This window comes from Mytilus trossulus, chromosome 7 (assembly GCF_036588685.1).
Source record: "Mytilus trossulus isolate FHL-02 chromosome 7, PNRI_Mtr1.1.1.hap1, whole genome shotgun sequence".
Lineage (NCBI taxonomy): Eukaryota > Metazoa > Mollusca > Bivalvia > Mytilida > Mytilidae > Mytilus > Mytilus trossulus.
In genome coordinates this window covers 9568949-9596923 of record NC_086379.1, presented here as the reverse complement: position 1 = coordinate 9596923, position 27975 = coordinate 9568949, and the positions used below count along the sequence as shown (strand labels likewise).

Below are 27975 nucleotides of genomic sequence, written 5' to 3'. Positions count from 1 at the left end.
TGTCTCATTGGCTATCATACCACATCTTCTTCTTTATATGCACAAGTATTTGTAACAGTTTCTCTCAGGGGTGGCAAAATACACAATGTTATATAATAAATTATTTTATTGAAAAATATCTTTTGTTGTTTTGTAATTACAATATTAGTGTAAAATCACTTATTGAAAGTTTTGTGACAATCTCAAGAAAACATCATTACTTGTTCACATTGTAAAAAGTGATGTATTATCATGATTATCCATACATTCGAAGTCCATTCAGCCTTCATTTAGAAAAAAAAATACTGTCTTTTTCTTTTACTCATATAGATTGTATTTCTGCAGGTGGCTTAACTTCTCAATTACTGTCTGCCAAGACCAACAGAGATGAAACTAGTGTTGCAAAGAGAAGTCATATATGAAGACTCATTAAACAATGTCACATTATAAGACTAAACTGGTACTTAAAAATCTGTGCTGTTTTGCATTCACATTTATGTTCATGTCATTATGAATCTGGCCAATTTTAGATCTGTTTAATGCTGATGGTTTATATTCATTCAGCATTATATATTTGTGGATCAGTATTTTTTGCAGTTATAATTCATACACCATAATCTGCAGAAAAACAGTGAGGACTATGTTTATAAAATCCTTTATTTTCTAGAATTCCCTGTGGTTCACAAATCCATGCATCGGATGTTATATTTTGCCACTGATGTAACTGTTCCTTTAAATATTTTATTATTCCTGTGTATTTCTCATTTTTAATCTGATTAATACGTTCTTGTGGATCTGTTGACAAATCAAAGAATTCCCACTGACTTCGGTAGTAATACTGTTTTAAATTTTTATACCAATGAGTTGATATGCCAGCTCGAGTCCTATTTAGCAAATCTTGAAAGGTATTTGAAATGAAAAAGTCCTGGTCAATTTGAAAAGGCATCAGGTAATTCAAATTATGTAAAAGTTTGAAATGTTTTGTACGAATAGATCTCATTGGATAATACATGGTCACTTCATGCAAATTATGACTGGTAAATATGACTTCTTCTGATTCTCTGTCACTGTTGCATAGCAACGGTAATAATGATTTTCCTGTCAGAATAACTGGGTTATGGAGAAGCTTGTACTGAGGATACTGAATGTTGAACCAATCAAGCACTGTAGGAACAATATCAACATGACTCACTAATTTCTGAATTTCCTGAGGAAATAAAATCACAATTGTTATTTTGTATGTTTGGATCATCATTGAGTTTCAAATTCATTGCTTTATTCATATAATTTTTTTTAAACATCCAAATTATTTTAGATACAAATAAATAGTATTAACTGTCTGCCTAGTCCAACACAGATGTAACTAGTGTTGCAAAGAAGAAAATGTCCTTCAGTCCGTTGGTCCGAGACCACAATTGTCGTCCCTTGATTTTCACAAATATAGTCCCTAGTGTTGACAGTGGGTTACTTGCCATTAATCTTTATACCCCTTCAAAATTTATTTCTCCATGTTTAATGCCTCAAATTGCAAGTAGGGGGGGGGGGGGGGGGGAAATTACACTGTTAAAAAATTTGGGTACGCACTGAAACCCGGACCGGACCGGACTCCGGACCCGGACTTGGGTATGAAACCCGGACCCGGACCCGGACTGAATGCCGGACCCGGACTGGGTAAAAATTATGAATTTTCTTATAAATACCTTTTCTTTTTTTATTAAGTGGAAGGAAGATAATTTTTCGAGAACTGTAACACATTATATTAATTATGAGATCATCAAATTTTGCTCTTACTCTTGTATAGTCTAGCATGTAAGTTAGACTTGCAATGATTCTGAATCTTCAATTTACAGTTTTGCAACTACTTTAAAAAATATATATATGTATCAATGTTTACCACTTTCAGAAATATTTTTTTAAGATTTATACTGTCATATAATAAGTAATAGTATAGTTTTAAAAAATCCACATTCCGAGCGCAAAATTGACCAAAAAGATTAAAGTAACGTAAGGAAGAGATAAAATAATTCCTTTGTCGTTATTGTTTTATGGAAATTAATAAAATCTTTTTATTATCAATGAAAGCAAATTAAATTTTGATTCAAAGGAAGAGTGAAGCGCAACAGTTTGAAACATTCGAGGATTATATTTCTTTGTTTGTTTTCTTCTTCTAGACATAAAGGATCATAAAGGGAAAAATAGAATTCCTGCTTTTCTAATTAATGCGCCCGTCAGGCGTGTGTTTATATTTCTCTAAGAAACTGTATAAATAAATTTTGAGTTATTATGTCACTGTGTAATGAAAGTCTCGTGTTTTATTGGGTGTTTGACATTTACGCCGATTTTTAAAAGTTTCGATCTTTCATTTGCGCCGATTGTGCACAGGTAAATTGCAGGTGAATATCACTTTCTATTCATCAATATAAACCTCTTTCGTTAGCGAGTTGTACATATCATAATTGTCAACTAGTATCATAAGAATTCCTATGATCTCTTATTGTTCCTCCGAATGTTTATGATATCTTATTGTTCTTCCAAATTCTGATAATATCTTATTGTTCCTCATAATTCTTATGACTTTTTATTGTTCCTCCGAATTCTTATGACTTGATTTTTCCTCCGAATTCTTATGACCTCTTGCTGTTCCTCAGAAGCCGTGTGACTTTTTATTGTTCATCCGAGTTATTATAATCTCTAAGACTTATCGTTCCTACGAATTTGTATGTCTTTTAATTGTTCCTCTTAATTCTTATGATCTTTAACTGTTCCTCATATTGTATTATTGACAAAGTTTTACACAGACTCGCTTTAGGATATTGGGTTAATTGAAAGAAAACGAAAAAAGAAGACACAACCAGGAATTACTTACAAGATACGTTAAGGCTGTTGGTAATTCAGTGTTTAAATAACCAAAATATAAACCATGATGGATTGCTTTTTACCTTTAGTTGTTGGCCATGTACTAGCTGTGATCAGTAACTGCGAGCATTCTCATATTTGTAGTTGGTGTCGTTATGTTGTGTGGTTGTATAAGTTGTATAAGTACCCATCCAAGTATTAGTACCAACCCAAGTATACTCTGTTTTTGTAAATCTATTTGTATCCATCTGATGAGTTAATATTTTTTTTTCAACTGATTTTAATAGTTTGTTCTTATTTTACAGCACTGCCCCAAGTTAAGGGGGGGGGGGGTGTCGCCTTCAAACGACTTAAATCTGGCAACATTAAGTATGTGCCTGTCCCAAGTCAGGAGCCTGCAATTTAGAGGTTGTCGTTTGTTGATTTGTAATACATTTGTATATCTTTCATTATAGCGATTTCTTTTCCTTTTGTCATTATTAGGGCCTTCTATAGCTGACTTTCTGGTATGTAATTTGCTCAGTTTTGAAGGTCGTACTGTGACCTATAGTTGTATATGTCTGTGTCATTTGGTCTTCTTTGTCAGCTCTCATTTGCAATCACATCACATCACAGCATTCTTATTCTTATATCAACATATCAAATAACGCTTCACTGGTCAATAACATAGTATTTTAATTTCTCCATTTTTTTTCTACAGTAAAATAATAAAAAAAAGATATACTTGCTTATTTCGGATTGTCATCACAAAGTCTATAAAAATAATTTAACAATCAGATGTGAAAAGGTGTCAAAGACTACACTATCAATCATAATCAAGCATGTATAGAAGTTAGATTTAAAGGGGCATTAGCTACGAGATATAATGAAATAATAAATAATGTTCAATACAGTGAAATAATTTTATTTGAGCATCCATTGTCAAAATGAACTAAGATACCTCGCTTAAGAATTATTCACTCGTAATCTCCGTATCAGTAGTATTCCTTTGGTAAGAAATACAGAAATAATCTTGTGTTACATACAATGAGTGGCATATTACAAAGGCCGTATCCATTAACCGGGATATTTTTTACCCCAAGATGGTACTCTGAATAAAATATTATACAGCTCCTGATTGGATGATACAAAGTTGAAATTGCTCCAATAAAATTTAAGCAACGATCGATCATCCATGTAATACACAATGTTGAACAGGTGAGTCCGGACTGTGACCTGACATAACCCCGGACTAGTTTGAATTTTACTATACCTGCGTGTATTGCATTACGACGACTAACTGTATGTACACTGTTTATTGTCGTAAAGTACATTGACGGGACCTTTGATCAAGCATGTAATACAGAAAACAATTATAAGATATTTATCCGACATTTAACGAAACAATTACATGTACTAGCCGAGTCCGGATGGTGACCTGAAGTAACCCCGGACTAGGTGTATTCGCAAACTATAGACATCGATAGAGATATAAAACTTCACAAATTATTTGATGAAACGAACTTTATTATCATTTTTATTCATTCATTTTTTTGCTTACTGGATTATCGTCTGAAACATTAATAAAAGACGTTTACCCGAGAATCAACAAAATAATACTAGGCGAGTCCGGACCGTGACCTTAAATAACCCCGGACTGGGAGTATACGGATTGTATATAAATATTATATACCGAATTATTTGTTAAATTGAAAGATTTTTTTTCCAGTTTTGCTTTTGGCTTTTCCTTTATTCATTTTTCTATTTCTTAAATTATTCGATAGTCATCGGAAAAAACAATAAACGACATTTAAGCAGCGATCACCCATGTAATACACAATGTTGAACAGGTGAGTCCGGACTGTGACCTGACATAACCCCGGACTAGTTTGAATTTTACTATACCTGCGTGTATTGCATTACGACGACTAACTGTATGTACACTGTTTATTGTCGTAAAGTACATTGACGGGACCTTTGATCAAGCATGTAATACAGAAAACAATTATAAGATATTTATCCGACATTTAACGAAACAATTACATGTACTAGCCGAGTCCGGATGGTGACCTGAAGTAACCCCGGACTAGGTGTATTCGCAAACTATAGACATCGATAGAGATATAAAACTTCACAAATTATTTGATGAAACGAACTTTATTATCATTTTTATTCATTCATTTTTTTGCTTACTGGATTATCGTCTGAAACATTAATAAAAGACGTTTACCCGAGAATCAACAAAATAATACTAGGCGAGTCCGGACCGTGACCTTAAATAACCCCGGACTGGGAGTATACGGATTGTATATAAATATTATATACCGAATTATTTGTTAAATTGAAAGATTTTTTTTCCAGTTTTGCTTTTGGCTTTTCCTTTATTCATTTTTCTATTTCTTAAATTATTCGATAGTCATCGGAAAAAACAATAAACGACATTTAAGCAGCGATCACCCATGTAATACACAATGTTGAACAGGTGAGTCCGGACTGTGACCTGACATAACCCCGGACTAGTTTGAATTTTACTATACCTGCGTGTATTGCATTACGACGACTAACTGTATGTACACTGTTTATTGTCGTAAAGTACATTGACGGGACCTTTGATCAAGCATGTAATACAGAAAACAATTATAAGATATTTATCCGACATTTAACGAAACAATTACATGTACTAGCCGAGTCCGGATGGTGACCTGAAGTAACCCCGGACTAGGTGTATTCGCAAACTATAGACATCGATAGAGATATAAAACTTCACAAATTATTTGATGAAACGAACTTTATTATCATTTTTATTCATTCATTTTTTTGCTTACTGGATTATCGTCTGAAACATTAATAAAAGACGTTTACCCGAGAATCAACAAAATAATACTAGGCGAGTCCGGACCGTGACCTTAAATAACCCCGGACTGGGAGTATACGGATTGTATATAAATATTATATACCGAATTATTTGTTAAATTGAAAGATTTTTTTTCCAGTTTTGCTTTTGGCTTTTCCTTTATTCATTTTTCTATTTCTTAAATTATTCGATAGTCATCGGAAAAAACAATAAACGACATTTAAGCAGCGATCACCCATGTAATACACAATGTTGAACAGGTGAGTCCGGACTGTGACCTGACATAACCCCGGACTAGTTTGAATTTTACTATACCTGCGTGTATTGCATTACGACGACTAACTGTATGTACACTGTTTATTGTCGTAAAGTACATTGACGGGACCTTTGATCAAGCATGTAATACAGAAAACAATTATAAGATATTTATCCGACATTTAACGAAACAATTACATGTACTAGCCGAGTCCGGATGGTGACCTGAAGTAACCCCGGACTAGGTGTATTCGCAAACTATAGACATCGATAGAGATATAAAACTTCACAAATTATTTGATGAAACGAACTTTATTATCATTTTTATTCATTCATTTTTTTGCTTACTGGATTATCGTCTGAAACATTAATAAAAGACGTTTACCCGAGAATCAACAAAATAATACTAGGCGAGTCCGGACCGTGACCTTAAATAACCCCGGACTGGGAGTATACGGATTGTATATAAATATTATATACCGAATTATTTGTTAAATTGAAAGATTTTTTTTCCAGTTTTGCTTTTGGCTTTTCCTTTATTCATTTTTCTATTTCTTAAATTATTCGATAGTCATCGGAAAAAACAATAAACGACATTTAAGCAGCGATCACCCATGTAATACACAATGTTGAACAGGTGAGTCCGGACTGTGACCTGACATAACCCCGGACTAGTTTGAATTTTACTATACCTGCGTGTATTGCATTACGACGACTAACTGTATGTACACTGTTTATTGTCGTAAAGTACATTGACGGGACCTTTGATCAAGCATGTAATACAGAAAACAATTATAAGATATTTATCCGACATTTAACGAAACAATTACATGTACTAGCCGAGTCCGGATGGTGACCTGAAGTAACCCCGGACTAGGTGTATTCGCAAACTATAGACATCGATAGAGATATAAAACTTCACAAATTATTTGATGAAACGAACTTTATTATCATTTTTATTCATTCATTTTTTTGCTTACTGGATTATCGTCTGAAACATTAATAAAAGACGTTTACCCGAGAATCAACAAAATAATACTAGGCGAGTCCGGACCGTGACCTTAAATAACCCCGGACTGGGAGTATACGGATTGTATATAAATATTATATACCGAATTATTTGTTAAATTGAAAGATTTTTTTTCCAGTTTTGCTTTTGGCTTTTCCTTTATTCATTTTTCTATTTCTTAAATTATTCGATAGTCATCGGAAAAAACAATAAACGACATTTAAGCAGCGATCACCCATGTAATACACAATGTTGAACAGGTGAGTCCGGACTGTGACCTGACATAACCCCGGACTAGTTTGAATTTTACTATACCTGCGTGTATTGCATTACGACGACTAACTGTATGTACACTGTTTATTGTCGTAAAGTACATTGACGGGACCTTTGATCAAGCATGTAATACAGAAAACAATTATAAGATATTTATCCGACATTTAACGAAACAATTACATGTACTAGCCGAGTCCGGATGGTGACCTGAAGTAACCCCGGACTAGGTGTATTCGCAAACTATAGACATCGATAGAGATATAAAACTTCACAAATTATTTGATGAAACGAACTTTATTATCATTTTTATTCATTCATTTTTTTGCTTACTGGATTATCGTCTGAAACATTAATAAAAGACGTTTACCCGAGAATCAACAAAATAATACTAGGCGAGTCCGGACCGTGACCTTAAATAACCCCGGACTGGGAGTATACGGATTGTATATAAATATTATATACCGAATTATTTGTTAAATTGAAAGATTTTTTTTCCAGTTTTGCTTTTGGCTTTTCCTTTATTCATTTTTCTATTTCTTAAATTATTCGATAGTCATCGGAAAAAACAATAAACGACATTTAAGCAGCGATCACCCATGTAATACACAATGTTGAACAGGTGAGTCCGGACTGTGACCTGACATAACCCCGGACTAGTTTGAATTTTACTATACCTGCGTGTATTGCATTACGACGACTAACTGTATGTACACTGTTTATTGTCGTAAAGTACATTGACGGGACCTTTGATCAAGCATGTAATACAGAAAACAATTATAAGATATTTATCCGACATTTAACGAAACAATTACATGTACTAGCCGAGTCCGGATGGTGACCTGAAGTAACCCCGGACTAGGTGTATTCGCAAACTATAGACATCGATAGAGATATAAAACTTCACAAATTATTTGATGAAACGAACTTTATTATCATTTTTATTCATTCATTTTTTTGCTTACTGGATTATCGTCTGAAACATTAATAAAAGACGTTTACCCGAGAATCAACAAAATAATACTAGGCGAGTCCGGACCGTGACCTTAAATAACCCCGGACTGGGAGTATACGGATTGTATATAAATATTATATACCGAATTATTTGTTAAATTGAAAGATTTTTTTTCCAGTTTTGCTTTTGGCTTTTCCTTTATTCATTTTTCTATTTCTTAAATTATTCGATAGTCATCGGAAAAAACAATAAACGACATTTAAGCAGCGATCACCCATGTAATACACAATGTTGAACAGGTGAGTCCGGACTGTGACCTGACATAACCCCGGACTAGTTTGAATTTTACTATACCTGCGTGTATTGCATTACGACGACTAACTGTATGTACACTGTTTATTGTCGTAAAGTACATTGACGGGACCTTTGATCAAGCATGTAATACAGAAAACAATTATAAGATATTTATCCGACATTTAACGAAACAATTACATGTACTAGCCGAGTCCGGATGGTGACCTGAAGTAACCCCGGACTAGGTGTATTCGCAAACTATAGACATCGATAGAGATATAAAACTTCACAAATTATTTGATGAAACGAACTTTATTATCATTTTTATTCATTCATTTTTTTGCTTACTGGATTATCGTCTGAAACATTAATAAAAGACGTTTACCCGAGAATCAACAAAATAATACTAGGCGAGTCCGGACCGTGACCTTAAATAACCCCGGACTGGGAGTATACGGATTGTATATAAATATTATATACCGAATTATTTGTTAAATTGAAAGATTTTTTTTCCAGTTTTGCTTTTGGCTTTTCCTTTATTCATTTTTCTATTTCTTAAATTATTCGATAGTCATCGGAAAAAACAATAAACGACATTTAAGCAGCGATCACCCATGTAATACACAATGTTGAACAGGTGAGTCCGGACTGTGACCTGACATAACCCCGGACTAGTTTGAATTTTACTATACCTGCGTGTATTGCATTACGACGACTAACTGTATGTACACTGTTTATTGTCGTAAAGTACATTGACGGGACCTTTGATCAAGCATGTAATACAGAAAACAATTATAAGATATTTATCCGACATTTAACGAAACAATTACATGTACTAGCCGAGTCCGGATGGTGACCTGAAGTAACCCCGGACTAGGTGTATTCGCAAACTATAGACATCGATAGAGATATAAAACTTCACAAATTATTTGATGAAACGAACTTTATTATCATTTTTATTCATTCATTTTTTTGCTTACTGGATTATCGTCTGAAACATTAATAAAAGACGTTTACCCGAGAATCAACAAAATAATACTAGGCGAGTCCGGACCGTGACCTTAAATAACCCCGGACTGGGAGTATACGGATTGTATATAAATATTATATACCGAATTATTTGTTAAATTGAAAGATTTTTTTTCCAGTTTTGCTTTTGGCTTTTCCTTTATTCATTTTTCTATTTCTTAAATTATTCGATAGTCATCGGAAAAAACAATAAACGACATTTAAGCAGCGATCACCCATGTAATACACAATGTTGAACAGGTGAGTCCGGACTGTGACCTGACATAACCCCGGACTAGTTTGAATTTTACTATACCTGCGTGTATTGCATTACGACGACTAACTGTATGTACACTGTTTATTGTCGTAAAGTACATTGACGGGACCTTTGATCAAGCATGTAATACAGAAAACAATTATAAGATATTTATCCGACATTTAACGAAACAATTACATGTACTAGCCGAGTCCGGATGGTGACCTGAAGTAACCCCGGACTAGGTGTATTCGCAAACTATAGACATCGATAGAGATATAAAACTTCACAAATTATTTGATGAAACGAACTTTATTATCATTTTTATTCATTCATTTTTTTGCTTACTGGATTATCGTCTGAAACATTAATAAAAGACGTTTACCCGAGAATCAACAAAATAATACTAGGCGAGTCCGGACCGTGACCTTAAATAACCCCGGACTGGGAGTATACGGATTGTATATAAATATTATATACCGAATTATTTCTTAAATTGAAAGATTTTTTTTCCAGTTTTGCTTTTGGCTTTTCCTTTATTCATTTTTCTATTTCTTAAATTATTCGATAGTCATCGGAAAAAACAATAAACGACATTTAAGCAGCGATCACCCATGTAATACACAATGTTGAACAGGTGAGTCCGGACTGTGACCTGACATAACCCCGGACTAGTTTGAATTTTACTATACCTGCGTGTATTGCATTACGACGACTAACTGTATGTACACTGTTTATTGTCGTAAAGTACATTGACGGGACCTTTGATCAAGCATGTAATACAGAAAACAATTATAAGATATTTATCCGACATTTAACGAAACAATACATGTACTAGTTGACTGAACATTTGATTACACATGTAATACATCGGAAATTCCTTTAGAAGTTATAGCTTATAATACATAGATATACCATTTGAAATTATACCACATCTTTCTTTTTTGGTTAGTGTTTATTGGCCTAGACGTTTTTTTGTTGTTTTGTGAATAGCTTCCACCATTCAACATTCAAATCAGGGGCGGATCCAGGATTTTCAGTTAGGGGGGGGCGCAAATTTTTATTTTCGCCGAGCTGAGCGAGGCGAAAAAATTTTGGAGGTTTTTTTAGCTAAAATTATTGAAATATTCTTCTTAAGGGGTGAAATGTAGATATCTCGAACTATTGTGTGTTAAAATTAGCGAGGAATTAAAGTTTCAAGCTGAAACCGCCTTAATCCACACCTGACAACAATCTACAGATAGACGGGCGGATAGACGGACGCAAAGTGAGACTATATCACAATTGCTCATGTGCACCTGACCAATATATTTTTCAAACTAAAAATGTTCTACTTCTACCAGCGATTTTGTATTGTCCTTTCATACTATCTGCTTTTTAAAATATTTTTTTTGATTTTCGGAGGTCGTGCCAGACTTTACTGTGTTCGCCACCAACAACTAAAATCAGAATGAGATGCATTTACGCAGTTATATTTATTTTCTTGGGATCCCAAGCATACAATAATACGGTACAGCATTCGGCTGAATATTTAGATTGCAAGTGAGAAATACATATAGACACCGAGATACAAATTAATAAAACTAACCTTTCGCTTGAAACAGTATTTCTATATATATCTTTCAATAAAAGAATTTCACCTGCCGACTGTTTTCTTGACCGTGTCATGATGAAATTGTGAAATTGAAGTGACTAAGGGATGTTTTGGAACTTGGATTATCAATAAAATTGATTATAAAAACCGAAAATTCAATGTAACATTTTTTTTTTACTTTAACTGCTAAAAACCGTTTATCGATTTGTCATCAAACGCAGCTCCGCGTTTGACACCTTCCTTTGAAATTATTTATTGAACTTTAATAAAGCGTAGGTCAGTTGACTAGTAATCATGTTGATTTTGTTAAACTGACTGTTTTATATAATTTGAATGTTAAAAAAGATTGAGTGGTCTCTTCTGATACTTTAATATGTTGAAGTCAACCCATGCTTTGCAAATTTTAGGGGGGGCGCACGCCCGCCACGCCCCCGCCTAAATCCGCCCCTGCAAATTCCTTAATCAAGTTAAAATATCCCGATCAAGCTGCATGTGATAACACATATTTTGTTGTATTGTTCAAATACGTAAATATATATTTTTTTTGAATTGATGGAAAATAATAAATTAAGTAAACTTCACTATGCTTATCCTTCAAGAGCATACAGCCACCTTTCGGTATATATAAATATTTTTTTTATTTTGTACGAGGATTATTTACATTTTAGTAATTTCTTTACATTTGCACTGTACCTATATTTTGTCTTGTATACTTATTGTACGAGTTTTGTCTCTGATATAGACACCTGAAACAGGTTCCTTGATATAATCGTAATTGGCAAATTGAGTGATTTTGAGTTCATTTTCATTTCAAATACCATAGATGAATATTTTAGGACAGACAAGGAACAACCAATGAAATGTATATGCGATGTTTTTGATAAAACTCGGTCGATCAATTGTGTATGAATGCTCCAAGTGATTGTACAGTAGATTTGCAAGCGATTGTACTGTCAATAAAAATAGCTGACATAGAGAAAATGAATAAATTTGGAATTCTCCTTGAACAATGGCTTTGAAACTTTCAGACAGGTGAAACTATATATCAGAAAAGGTACACGTGAAAATGCTGGTAGAAACGATTGGTTTTTCGATGTTTATTTGACAGTTTTGATCGCTGATGTGAGACAGCTTTAATCGTTCTACTCGGATCTCCACCATTCTAAGAAACACGTTTTTTTTTATTATTTAATTAGTTCATAGTTACGTAGAAAATTATTAAGCTATCAAAATTTGAAGCAGAAACGTCATAAAGTTATATTAGAGTTCATCAAAGTTTCCATCAAGCAACTTGTAATTTTCTAAATGTCGGATCCATGCTTGACAGTCTCCAGAATGACAAAAATATTAGAAAACCGTACAGTTCTGTTCCCACACTGTGTATACACAATTCTTAATAATATTACCACAAAACACAGATCAAGTTTAATTTTTTTAAGTGTCATTTAAACCACTCTAAAATAAGATTCCTTTACAAATGGAAAAAAATGCTGAAATTTTCGTTTCCGTTCTCTTACATACACGAAGGTTTGACTTTACCAAATGTTAGGAAACTTATACACAACAAAGAGATCAAGTTCGAATGTTGGTAATGTCAATGAAACCTTTCTGGAGTTGTTATACTACGTAAAAAATAAAAATAAAATGATATATGATATGCAAGCGGGTACATCGTCTGTGTCTCATGGACACATTCCCCATTTACTCTGAAACATGTTATCTTCATACTGCTGCTGAGTTTCACAATTTAATATATGTAGTAGTTTGTCGCTTGCCTATTTTGTAAACGGAACCTACAAATATTGAAGGATGGGATACATAAACAGTTCAACGTTTTTATTGAAAATGCCTCTACTCCATTTATAGTTGTACATCTTGCGGTAAGGATACCCTTGAAAAACATTAACTGGCACAAAAGGACTCCTGCCAACTATAGTCGTTTTTAAAATATTTTTCCTACGTTTATGAAACAAATAAATGTCTGAGAATATAAATAAGATTATTGCTTAAATCATTTCATAGTTCAAAGTCAAACTAGCGGTGTTCCGTGTAAAAACAGTTTTCAAAATATCAATTTGGTCATAACACTTTTTACATTTGTTTATAATTCGGTCCTTCCCTAATTTACCAGCATGACTAATGGTATTATTGCCAGAGTTATTGTGAGGTGACATGACTAGGTATTCTTGCCATTTCTTATCGGACTTTTATACACTTATTACACATTTACGTAATGCAGGTTCATGCATCGCGTCACTAATGACCATATAAACTACTGTCACGGTATGTATCAGGTCTGGTTATACAGGTCTGATTCATTTTCATAATTATTATAGATGTAATGCATCTTGTATATTTCTGCCAAAATAAACTTCCTTCTGGATAGTTTCAGAAACATAATAATTTAATCTATGTCTCTGATAGATGAACAAAAAAAGAAAAAATAATTTTAAGAAAATCCACTTTCTCCATATAATTTATAAAAAAAATATTTCTATGGCTTTTTTTTAAAGTCATTTGTAAACATTGATACATATATATATATATTTTTAAAGTCATTCGTAAACATTGATACATATATATATTTTTAAAGTAGTTGCACAACTGTAAATTGAAGATTCAGAATCATTGCAAGTCTAACTTACATGCTAGACTATACAAGAGTAAGAGCAAAATTTGATGAACTCATAATTAATATAATGTGTTACAGTTCTCGAAAAATTATCTTCCTTCCACTTAATAAAAAAAGAAAAGGTAATTATAAGAAAATTCATAATTTCTACCCAGTCCGGGTCCGGCATTCAGTCCGGGTCCGGCGTTCAGTCCGGGTCCGGGTCCGGGTTTCATACCCAAGTCCGGGTCCGGAGTCCGGTCCGGTCCGGGTTTCAGTGCGTACCCCAGAATTTTCAAGGAAAGTAGTGATTTGGTCCAGCTGAAACAGGGAAAAAAATAGTACTTGGGATGTTGTCAAAAGATTTCAAGACACCCTAAACATAAAATTGTCCATATTTTGAGTTAGAGCCGATGAAGTTTTCTATAATTTTTATAAATTTTTTTGTCCCAAAAGTAGAACAACACACTGTAAAAGTTTCTTTGAGAAAACACAGGTGGGATTTTTTTTTATTTTCATTTATGTTCTAAAAGAAATGCACTACGAAATAATTGTGGTCTCGGACCTGTTCATCTGTCTGTCCTGCTTCAGGTTAAAGTTTTTGGTCAAGGTAGTTTTTGATGAGGTTGAAGTCGAATCAACTTGAAAATTAGAATTCATGTTCCTTATAATATGATTCTAATCTAAATTCCAAATTAGAGTTTTTACCATAATTTCACGGTCCACTAAACATAGACTAGAGGCTGTCACAACGACAGCAAACCGGATTTATTAGCATTTATTTGTGTCCTGGCAATATCACAAGAACCATTACTGATGATTGGTGAAAGTGAAAATTGTCAATATCAAATTTGACCTCTATTTTGTCATCAGTATCAACATATTAAAATTTGAAAAGCTTTAGTTTGAATGGTTTGTGAGTAAATGCAACAACGTGAATGGAAACACCATTTTACGATCTTTCAAGAACCATAACTCCTGAACGGTAAAAGTCAAAATCGTCATTATTGAACTTGACCTCTATTTTGTCATTAGTAACAACATATTAAAATTTGAAAAGCTTTGGTTGAATGGTTCATGAGAAAATGCACGGACACGAGTGGAAACACCATTTTTCAATCTTTCAAGAACCAGAACTCATTCTTGTTTATATTATGTTTCTATGTTGTTGCATTTATGTGTATGTATTCTGTTAAGGCTATGTTCTGAAGTAGTATGTTACTGTACTGAATGAGTCTGAATCTAAATAAAGCTTTCATATTAGTATAATCAAAAACCATTTATTTCCAAGCTAATTAAAGATATCTGATTTAATTTAGATTGAAATTAATTTAATTTTTACAGCCTAAAACACAATATCGTTTTCTATCTCACACCCTGAGCCTCACTCAGACATCCTGAGGGAATACACTTGCATAAGTCAACAAATGATGTATAGAGTTATTTCCCATTTTTGCCTTATTTAAAAAAAATTATACTCCTAAATTAATATTTTTTATTAAAGAAAAAAAAAATTAACATTTAAATTGTATGCAACATTGTTTTAAAATGTTATTTTATTATCCAGATATTTAATGCATTTATACAAAATATTTTTGATACCGATTTCAGATATCTTGACCTTTTTGAAAAATCTAAAAACAAAGTAACAGGTAAAAATTCCATTTCTTAATAAATAATCTAGTCTTAGATACATGAATTTTTAGAAGTGGTTTGATACCAAGCAACCCGAATATTACTTAACAGTAATGGAGGTTTAAAATAAGGTACAACTCAAAATAGTATCATAATGTAAATCATCAACTAAATAAACAACTTTCTGTTCATTTTCTTTTCTAGATCTTTAATAATTCTCATGTTTCAATATCTCCCTTTTGTATTTGTGTTTATTTTATAACAGGGAAAACCAGTATAAAGCAGTATCTGTATTTAAGGTTTTATACATAGTATCATGTCAAAATAGGAAATCCTCTTTTTGTTAAAATGCAAGAGTGGTTCCTGAATGAACCTATTTTTATTGAAGTGGCGTTGTTCCTACTAGATTACTGTTATGAACATTTGATATTGAACTTTCATAAGGAAATGGAGAACCACAATTGACATGTTGTTCTCAATAAAAAAATAAGCACAATAGTTTGTTTATGCACTCCACTGCCGTATGGTCTCTTCATACTGGTCTTTCTGTCTATCAAACAAGTTAAAAATAAATTGGGAATGTGTTCATTGAACACAAATGATGTCCCCCCTTGCATATCATATAATGTTAATATAAAGGACATTAACTGAAATAAAGTTAAAATGAAGCTTCTCAAATTTGTAGTTGGTCCAAGTTCCAACCACATGTCCCCATTCAAATGCATTGATTGTCCAAAACAGGGGGTGTTCAACCCCCGGAAGCCTCTGGATCCGCCAATGAATAGGTATTGTGTATAAGTCTCATAACATTTGGTTGAGGCAAACTAAAGTTTGAGAACAGAAATGAAAAATTCAGCAATTTTTATGTTTATAAAGAAACATAACTGAAGACAGGTATAAGTGACTCACCTCAATTCAAACTTGATCTGTGATTTGTGTACTAAGCATTGTGTATAAGTTTTGTAACATAAGGTGGAAGCAAACTAAAGTTAAAGAATGGAAACCAACTTTTTGACATACGGACATACAGACAAGGTTAAAACTTAATGCTCCCTCCTTACGGTAACACGATACCGAATGGCATATCTCCCGATTTCCAAACTTTTTTGCAAACGCGTTCTTTGCACCGAGTTACATCGAAATATGTAATAAAAAATGGGGGCCACCATTTTTGTTTTCTTGGTATTTTCATTGGAAAACGTCGATCTGGGCGACAAATTTACATAGGTATATAGGGGAAATGCCTGTTTTTCGGCTAACATTTTTAGATTTTCCAATGGATGGCTATGTTCTTATATACGGAGAACAACAAAAAACTAACATAATATTCAGAATTACAAACTGAATTCATACATGTATAGAAAATTATATGTCACCATCCTTGTTTTTGAGATAAATGGCTTCAAAATTGATTGATACCCTTAGAATTTGACCGAAAACGTGTGACGTTATTGAATACAGAATGTAACGTTATTCTCCTCAGAGATAAGAGAAATAGAAAACACAAAATGTGTCGGGATCTGAAGGGTGTTTATTTTATTTCGTTTCCCATGTCAGGTTTCTGTTAATTTCCTAGTGATATGAGATTCTACTAATATAATTTATTTCGTCCTGCACAGAGAAATTTCACTAACGTGAATTTAACATTAATCTCGTCTGATTTTTACACTTAACGAGCATAATACCTTCATATTTTTGAAAAATTCGAGTGAAAATAACATGATTTTTTTACGTGTGATTCATTTGAATTACTGAGTTTTTAACTCCATCCTTTGTGACAATGGTGGTGTCATTGCTTCATCCATGCAGAAAAATAGGACTTTAAAAATTTGATTCAGTTAACAGTGATATAATTGCTCTGTTTTTGATGGGGTTTTCAACGTTCAGTGGCAAATAGTTCATGCATGATAAATAAAATAACAAAACTAAAAAAAAAATCAAAACTTATATTCTTGACTTGCTAGGTACATTTGTACATTAGTATAGTGTACTTTGCGTGGTGTAAATGTGTGAGTTGCTTGCTCAGCAAGTCGGACAAACATTGCAAACTGTATGCAAAATTTCACTATTAGTTCAACAGTCTGTCATTCGTGGAAAATTATTTTATAAAACAATCTTGAGATCATATCCTAGTATGCATTCTTTATAAGTAACACAAACTGCGAAACATAAAAGTTCAAGCTTGAAATTCCACATGTAGGAGATGTTACCCGGAGTCTGTACTCTGCGGGCCTTTATGATAATCAAGCAACCTGTCATGAACAAAAAAAAAATAAGAAAATTCAGACATCATTCGCACCTTTAAAAAACAGGTACACAATTTAAACCTGAAGCAAGTGTGGGATTGACGGTCGAATTTACACGGATGAAAAAATATGATGGTGCGTGCTCTATTAGTTTCAAGTGGCGATTTTGAAATGTAGGATTGATTGCTGGTAACTTTACGTCCAGTGGCAAATATTTTATGCATGTTCAAGACGCAGTTAACAATAAAAAATACATCCCGCACAGCCAAATGGACGCCTCACTTTGGAAGCATTCTACTGTCGGTCGGAAGAAGACCAAATGACCGTACTGTTATCCCTATTCACCATAGGCCTTGGGGTGTAAATTGTAAGATATAAATAAAATATAAAATTATGTGCAATATACATTGTCAGAATTATAAAAGGTTTTTGCACTTGCTACGAAACAATTGGACAGCTCGGTTAGTCTCGCTTTCCATCGTGTTTCTAAAGCTCATGCTAATACATTTTATACTAGTATAACAATATACATACATGTATATGAATTTTTTTATATAATAATATTTATCCACAGAAAGAAATGCATACAGTTCTTTTTTTACATGTATATAGATCTACATGGAAGTTGCATGCTTGATCTAAAAACTCCTTTAAATACTGAAACTCCTCAGGCTTTCCCGACGGCAGCAACCATTTGATTTTCTGGGGGGCTATGGATTTTTTTTGAAAAAAAAAGTTTGTATCCAGTGTTTGGAGAAAAACATAATTTGTTTTCGACCCTGAGAAAAAAATGATTGTTTCATCCTCAGCTGCAACTATATTTAATGCTAAATTTGAGAGAAAAAAAATGTTTTCGACTTGTTGCCAAAAAAAAAATTGTCTTTCGCCGAATGCGAAAAAAAAGTTTGTCCAGAAAAAAAATCCATAGCCCCCCCCCCCCTCCCCCGAAAATCAAGTGGTTGTTGCCTAAGTATGTGAGCAATATGTCCCTCAGGGCCTAAAATGGCAACTATGTTAATTCTCTTTCAGTCTAGTTGTCTACGAACTTGCACATGTACATTGTTTCTACCTCAAATCACACAACAACAAAAAACACACTACCACCAAATACCCATGCAAGCGTAATTAATACGAAAAAAAATCTAAAGGATTTCAAGATCTAGTCTGTTTTTTTCCGTTTGAATAATAATTAGTCAGTCGTTTGATTGTAAATTTGGAGACAACAAATTTGAGACGAAACCAGTCTGACTATAGCCAGTCCCGACTATCAACTTGCGTTTATAGACGCAAGTGGCAACTTGGGGATGGCTTTAATCAGACTGTAAAGGGACCTGCTTTTTTCATTTTATTTTTGCCGAATCAAGTTCCCATGAATTTATCAGCCTACGTTAACTTTTTCAGGCTTCACTCCGATGCTGCTGTCTATCCCATGTAGACTTGGTCTATCGGATTACAAATCTAGCACTTTATTTTCAAAATATTTCCGAAACTATATCGGATTTACTCTGTACAGAACAATTAATTTCAGAGACTTTTTTTACTGGAACATAGAGTAAGATATTCGGCAAAATAACCAAGTAAACCACTTTCTTAACATATCATACAAACACACTATTTTTGTATGAGTTGCAAAGTCTGCTTGTATTGTGCATTATCGCCTAATTTTATCCGTATTCTCATTCAGATAAATTTCCTTTTTCCATTTTGCCCAAGCGGTGTTTTTGACGACCATTTTAACACGAATTAATAGATGTAGTACCAACAATTACCCGTGAGTCGATATTGCTAAGGTCAAGTTTTCTAACTCTTAAATTATTAATTTTTAAATGACCCGTTTCTTATATCTCTACATTTTGTGTCAGAATCTTCCTTGATATCAAATTTGAAGTCGATCCTTCAAAGAAAAAAAAGTTATAAACAATTTACATCGGTCAGGACATTAGTCACGGTAAAGATATAGATGGTCAGATCAAGTTTTCATTTTTTTCTTCTTGTATTATTGTTTTAAATGTTTTAATCTGCCATGGTATAGAGTTTGTCTATCCTGTTAATAACTAAAAAAAATCGCTGGTTCATAGCTGTCAGGACATAAGAAGTTGCAAAGTCAAATTGATCAGGGCAAGTTTTCTAACTCTTATAAATATGTTTTTCATTTTTTTTTCCTTTTATTTATTAAATATAAATTCTCATCTTGCTTGGTTGCAAATTTCAGGTTAATCCTTCCAATAATAAAAAAAGTAATTTGCATTTTCATTTCTGTCAGGACATTGTCAGGTTGTCAGGACATTAGTGAGGCCCCTCATGGGGGGGGGTCCTAGTAATCACATATTCACCATTTTTTTGCCAATATAATCACATAATCATTAAATATTTGCTTATCTTTAGTAATCAAATAATCATAAACTAAAAATACAGTCCTAGGTAATCAAATAATCATGAAATATTTGGCTTAATAATCAAATAATCATTAAAAAAACGGCCAAGTAATCACATAATCAAAAACCCCATGAGGGCCCTCATTAGTCAAACTCCGTACAGTAATCGTTTCCGTTCCGGAACTATTTTCCTTTACTCCATCAAGTATCCAGAAAAAGTTACCATTAATATGTCACATAAATACCCAATATTTTTTTTATAATTTTATCACTTTGTGATTGCAAAACCTGATGCATTGGCTTGAATGTGTGAACGTTATCCGATAACGTCAGGAACGATAACTCGTGGCGTAACGTCATTCGGTATCGTGTTACCTTAACATGTGTGGGCATAAAAACTCGAAGAGATCGTCTTCCCAACAGCTTTAATGCATGGTAGAATTTATAATCAAGAGCATTAACTCTATTGTCAAATTACTTTATTTCGGTTAATGCCCTTTATATTATCATTATATGATATGCAATTTAAATTTCTGCTGTTTGGAAGACTTTTATCATTTTTGGGCATTTGCACCCCTAAAGCCATAGAAAAAATATAGAACATTCAAATGGAATATTTTTTAAAATGAGTGTGTTTAAATTTCCAAGAATTTAGAGCAATAAACACTTGTACCAGAGATTGGCAATCCTGAATATGCATGACATATTTGGTACTGGACTATGTGAGTGTTTCATGTTGTTTTACAACTCATCTTACCATGCCCCATGTGCCTCTGTGTAGAGGTGATGATAGTAAGAATGGTTCTGTTATTCCAGAGTCATACAAATTGGTTCTGCCATTAGGGAAGGGTATACCATTATCTGATGTATAGAGTATCAACGTATCATCTAAATATCCAGCTATTTCTAGTTCTCTCAGCACTAACCCAATACCTATAATATAATGTACACCGCAATGGATAATAATATATTATTTACTGTTGCAAAAATTTGTTGATGTTGTTTCAAATATTGAATTTTGAAGAATTAAAACCCAATCGTTTTAGGTAATTCCTTAGAAATTATGCAGAAATTCATCAATCAGTTATAAAATAATCCATGCATGTTGATCTTTGGTTGATGGATACAGATTATTGATATTAATGCGGATTGATGACTTAATGTTGACGATGTACTACCATCAATAAATAATTTCATGAATATAGGTCGAAACTGATTAAGGGGAGACAATTTATAGTATTTTACACTTACATGTGTATATGATATACTAAATATATGGTTTTGTTTTAGGTTCTCACTAGGTACTTAGGCTTCCTCCACCAATGAACAATGGTTGCATTGATATAGCAAGTGTGCTGAGAATGTCTTAAAACACCAACAATTAATCAATCAATGGAAGGAATATTAATTTACTAGTTTTTGTTACTGGTACAAAAACAAATTATGACATATTTATGACATGAATGTTACCTCAGAACTAATAGTTTTATATTCAAACGGTAAATTAAACTGAATGTGCAGTAATCGGATATCAAATAAGAAAACAAAGACATTATATGTGACCTTGATCTAGCCTGCTAATAGTTGTGTACTGAGCTGCTATATCTCTTCTTGCTGCTGGTGTGTCCTGGACAAAATATGGTACAATGACATCATCAGGGTTATAGGCCAGCGGTGTCCAATCAGGTATAGATCCCATCCCAGGACTACCATCACCAAATTTTTCACAAAACTGTCCATATTGTGGATGGGTATGACCACATCTATGAGGATCATGGAACCCAATATACAACAGAAATGGGCTGAAAAAGTTTATGATGATTTTTAAAAAGACAACAAACAGATTGGTTCATTATTAAAACAGGACTCTGAAATGTCTCACCTGCTTTACTAAGAAGAATTAACTTATATAGAGTCTATTACTTGAAAATCTATAACATGTATCACACAACCTTAACATTATCATTGATCTATATAAATAAGGTTAAGGTCAGAGGCACCTGTCAGAATATTTATGATAATGTGGTCAATCTTAATATGAAACCTGCCATATATAAATGTGCACCTTTTATACATATAAACAATCATGCCATACAGCTGCCCTATTGCTTCTAGAATCTGAAAAGGTTTAAACCACATAAACTTAACATTTACAAATAAACAATGAAAGTGAGATTAATTAAATTATCAGGTGAAACCTGACAATCATTCCAAACACCAAATAGTTGACCGTTGCTTATTATATCTAAACTTGACCCCAAAAACTAAATCATGAGTAATACTGATCCACTGAACCATGTTTAACTGATATGTAGACATTGCATTGATCCTCTGTACCAATAATAGTTATCTTATTACTATTATGTTCTCATGTATTCATAAGTCTCAATAACCCAAAAATTATACATGTATTTTTTCTACAGCAGTTGCTGAACCATGGAAATGAGGTCAATAGCAATGGACATATGCTAGATGGAAACCTTTTTATAAGGTTTCTGCATTCTATGACTAAGTACAGGCCACTACATGTCCCGGGAGGTGTCTTCACCAACCCCAGACCCTCCTGTTACATTAAACAACAAACTTGTAAAAGATCAAGCTGTGAAGTTGTTTTTATCTAATTTTCATGGACATGTAATCTTAAAAGAAAAATGGTTTATTGTACATCACCTAATCAAACTTACCTGGATTTATCTTTACTTAAGAACTTTCTTACAAGAAGTTTGATGTTGGTAATGTTTCTCCCCACTTGTAAAATGCTATTATTTTCTTCTGTTTCTTCAAAGTCAAAGGGATAGACTGTCTCAGGACCAACATGTTTCTTCCCAATTATTCCTGAAAACAGTTATTATAATTAATACAATAGTGATGTCAGAACTTATATTACTGTCCTAGTCTGTTCCTTATGTCCTCACAGATATGCCACTACATGTATAAGGAATATTTAAATTAGATAAACTTTTCAAAAGCTTAAGGTCTAGAACAATTTGAGTGTATATGAATAAAGTTAGTCCTCAACCATGTATCAAAACTGTTTTAATGATTCTGGTCCTGCCTGGAATTAAATGTACATGAAGAAACATTTTAGCTAGCTATCATGATAACATCTATATAATCTGAAATTTTGCTATTTCATTTCAATGTAAAAATGTTTTCTGTTACAAATCAATATGTATTGTTGTGTACAAGTTATCCTTTTGTACAAATGTTTTTTTGGACTTTGTACACATTGTAATTTGTACAAAAAAGGCTTGACAAAAATTCACTTATAACTTGTACAATAAATTTTTAGTATGGATTTTGTTATAAAAAAGCATTGATAACACTGTAGTTATCTTTAATGACCAGACAAAAAAACCTTATTTATATAATACAAAAAGCATCATTATGGCTGTTTGCTTACTTACTGTATAGAATCATCAAAACAGAAAGACCACAAACTACTGCAAGAAGGCCTAGCAAACCTAGAAGAATAGGCATGGGATTAAACAAGCTGGAAAGAATACAGAGGCAATCAGCATGATTCATAACAGGCAACTACAAACAAGAGAAAAATGGCTGCATGAAGACCAAGATGCTTCATCACAGCAAAAATGTTTGACAATTAACAAGCAACTAACATAATTGAAAAATAATTGAGAAACAATACTAAAGTGTTTTGACACTGTCAATGTAAACACAGCAACATTCAAATTCATTCTTTGTGTAAAATATTCATCTGGAACCACCTTATAATATACCTAGAAGACACAATTGTGCACACAACAAGTGTAGAGAGCTTTCACAAATGAGGGGCGCAGCACTTCTAAATGTAAATGAAAAACTTAAAAGATGTTGTGCAATTCCTGATGCCATATATGTTATTATAATTCACTCGTATGCTCAAACAAATAATACAGAACTTAGTCTAAATTTTGGTATTTTTTGGAATAAGAGTCCCTTGATTAAAAATTAAATAGTGTGTATCAATGCTGTTTTTATTATAACAAAATTTATACTACTAGTATAAACAATTGGCTGCCAAAAATTGTACAAGTGATTTTTTTCGTAAAATTTTGTTCAAATTGTAATTTGTACAAGCACTTTGTACTAACTCCAATACAAAATACAAATTATAATTTGTACAATTTTTTCATACAAATAATAATTGGTACATTTGTTTTTTAATACAAACCATAATTTGTGAAAAAATGACACTACATTGTATAATATAAATTTATTATTGTTTCACCTATAAATACCTGTTCTTATGCCAGCTTTATGTATTATCTTTGGAAGACTCTGAACACCATCAAATGACATAAAATGATGGACATCTTGATGAAGGCCATACATCCCATTCTGGTGCTGTGGTAAACCTGATAATATCACAGACCTGTAAGCAAAACCATTGTGAAAAATAAATTATGAGGTGAATGTGCCTACATTGACACATGTGACAAAAAACACATAAATATCGGAAATGACCGAAATTTCAAGGGAACTGCTCTTACAGCTGTTCAATGTTCTTTGAATGGTCTTTTGTTCTGAAAAAAGAGAAATGACCTACCAACACTAGTGAGTACCAAGATATCCCCTACTTTTGATTAATCAGTGCTCCTATAATTCAATGTTAAATGAAGACAGACCTTCAGAAGATCATGGTTAAAGAGCTGATAATAAATTGCATATAAAATAGTCAGGCCTGGTAATGTTTTCGGACTCATTTTTATCATATGGTTTCTGAAAAGGCATTATAATGTTGTCAAAACTACCAAAAAGCATGAGCGCGGTTCGAACTCACAACCCCAGTGTTGACTGGCTAGTGATTACAGTAGTAACTACTTAGACCACTCGACCACCGAGGCCCCTCAATTTATTAAGATGATTTAACACTGGCTTGTTACTCTTATTTGTCAATGAACACCTACCTGCTGGGAGAACAGCTACTAACAGACGTGAAAGCATTTGTGAAGATAGAACTTCTTTCTGCTAGTTTGTTTAAATTTGGAGTTTTACACACTGTATTGTTGTAAACTGATGTTTCAAATCCAGCATCATCAGCTACAAAAAGAGGAAAAACTTCATAGAAAAAAAAATAAAAAAAATAAAACCAATACCCACCTGCATCTTCTACTATGGCCATGTTAATAAAATCATCATTAAAAGGGAATAACTCTTTAAAGAGTTTTCCCTTTTAAAATCTTTCTTTATCTTCTTTCAAGAAAACAAACAAATACTATTGTTTCAGAAAAAGGGAGAAATTTTGGTACCATTAAAACGTGTAATCCCACTGCAAATGTTTGCACCTGTCCTAACTCCTAAGTCAGGAATCTGATGTACAGTAGTTGTCGTTTGTTTGTGTAATTTATATGTATTTCTGTTTTTTTCGTTTTTTATATAGATTAGACCGTTGGTTTTCACGTTTGATTGGTTTTACACTAGTAATTCTGGGGCCCTTTATAGCTAATTGTTCGGTGTGAGCCAAGGCTCAGTGTTGAAGGCCGTACATTGACCTATAATGGTTCACTTTTATAAATTGTTATTTGGATGGAGAGTTGTCTCACTGGCACTCACACCACATCTTCCTTTATCTAAAAACTAAAAACACAAAGTTCTGTTGTATCACTTGAGCCTGTCATAACTCGGGTTGTGAGTTCGAAATCTGAAAATGGCAGGTGAATTTGACTAGAATCTTAAAATGCTTAATTGACTGTGATTGTCAGTTTTCCTACTGAAGGTTGTGTTTTTCTTTGGGCATCCATCAATAAAAACTGAATGCCACAAAACAGCCAATGGTGTAAAAACCTATCATTCAATAAATAAAAAAATGACAAAAATTATCATTAACATGGTTAAAGGGCAATAACTCCAATAACAGGTAAAAAAATAGGGGAAAATCATATTTAAAGGGCATTTGAACTTCAATAAGAAATCAAAAAACAATTTAAATCATGTTGACTTATTTGTATATATCTTGCCTTGTTAACATTGTTGGTAAGAAAACATTTTATCTTTTACATTTCAAGATAATAGGCAACTAGGTGCTCCGCAGGGCGCAGCATTATACGACCACAGATGTCGAACCCTGAACAGATGTCGAACCCTGAACAGATGGGGCAAGTATGGACACAACATTCATGCTTGATACAGCTCTGAATTTGGATTGCGATCAAATTTTTGACAATTTATGAGTTTCTGACACAAAACAAATGTCAAGATCTTACAAATATATTGCGCAATATTGTGCAATTAAAGATTTCTTCTTTTAACTTTTCAACAATTTTGAATTTCAGAAATTAAAAATAAATGAAAACATGGTTCCTAATTGCTAAACTATTGGGACCATTACCCCCAAAATAAACCCTGACCTTCCTTTAGTGGTATTGAACCTTTTTTGTAAAAAAATATAGAGATCCATACACTTAAACACAGGTTATTGTCTGTAAACTAGGAAAATGCTTCTTAATGGTCCTTTTTTAGCTCTCCTGGAGCAAATCTGACAAGGGTAAAATTGTTTATCAGGTCAAGATCTACCTGCCCGGAAATTGTCAGATGAATTGGGCAACCTGTTGTGAGGTTGCTGTCCCTGAATTGGTAATTTTAAGGATTTTTTTCTGTTTTTGGTTATTTTCTTGAATATTATATAGATAGAGATAAACTGTAAGCATAAATGGTAAGTAAACAGCAATACTGTCCAGCAAAGTAAGATTTACAAATAAGTCAACATGACCGAAATGGTCAGTTAACCCCTTTAGGAGTTGCCCTTTATAGTAAATTTTTAACCATTTTTCGTAAATCTAAGGCAGCAACCATTTGATTTTCTGGGGGGGGCTTTGGTTTTTTTTTCTGTGCAAACTTTTTTTTTCGCCTTCGGCGAAGAACTAATTATTTTTTTAGCGACAAATCGAAAACAATTTTTTTCTTTCAATTTTAGCTTTACATATAGTGGCAGCTGAGGGTGAAACAAACAATTTTTTTTTCTCAGGGTCCAAAACAAATTATTTTTTTCACCAAAACCTGGAAACAAACTTTTTTTTCCAAAAAAAACCATAGCCCCCCCCCCCCCCCCCCCAGAAAATCAAATGGTTGCTGCCTAAGCAATAACTTATAAAATACAAAAATCTTCTCCTCTGAAACTACTGGGCCAAATTAATCCAAACTTGGCCACAATCATCTTTGGGATATTTAGTTTAAAAAAATTTGTGTCTGGTGACCTGGCCAACCAACCAAGATGGCCGCAATGGATAAAAAAAGAACATTTGGGTAAAATGCAGTTTTTGGCTTATAACTCAAAAACCAAAGTATTTAGAGTAAATCTGACAAGGGGTTAAAATGTTAATCCGGTCAAGATCTATCTGACCTGGAATTTTCGGATGAATCGGACATCCGTTTGTTAGGTTGCTCCCCCTGAATATAATTTTAAGGAAATTTTGCCGTTTTTAGCTCACCTGGACCAAAGGACCATTTCATCAGTTTACAATTTCTAGAATCTCCAGCAGAATTGTTCCTGCTACACATATAGTATCAAATAATTTAAATTAATCAAGCCAAACTTCATGATATTATACAACAGAACTTTACAATTATTTACCTATAATAATGAGAACGTTCTTTGATGAGATATAATCTACTGTAAGAAATAAGATAAAGGTGCTAGCAAAACCATTTCTAAACGTTTTTACTTTCATTTTCGTTAAAGTTGCAATTATCTCCCTTGTCATTATCTCCCTTATTTATAATCAACCATTGGTTTTTTAAAACCTTTTTTTGCAGGTGCGCGAAAAAATTGACGACGACGTAGAATAAAACAATTTCAG

At 33.1% G+C, this 27975-nt stretch overlaps 3 protein-coding genes across 4 annotated transcripts in view; 2 read left to right on the top strand and 1 right to left on the bottom strand.

Moving 5' to 3' along the window:
• LOC134724603 (prostaglandin reductase-3-like) overlaps positions 1–27975 on the top strand; it is a 219608-nt gene that overhangs the window by 110 nt on the left and 191523 nt on the right. The window lies entirely within an intron of this gene.
• Positions 104–27891, bottom strand: LOC134724602 (N-sulphoglucosamine sulphohydrolase-like). The gene is made up of 7 exons (XM_063587722.1): positions 27750–27891; positions 25087–25219; positions 24418–24551; positions 22861–23011; positions 21740–21978; positions 20934–21109; positions 104–1186 (listed from the first exon to the last, which is right to left on the bottom strand). The coding sequence occupies exons 1-7, from the start codon at positions 27877–27879 to the stop codon at positions 584–586; spliced, it is 1566 nt and encodes a 521-aa protein (XP_063443792.1). The 5' UTR covers positions 27880–27891; the 3' UTR covers positions 104–583.
• LOC134724601 (Ig-like and fibronectin type-III domain-containing protein 2) overlaps positions 27880–27975 on the top strand; it is an 89703-nt gene continuing 89607 nt past the window's right edge. For both annotated transcript variants that reach the window (XM_063587721.1, XM_063587720.1), the window contains exon 1: positions 27880–27975. The gene's annotated coding sequence lies outside the window, so the exon portion shown is untranslated.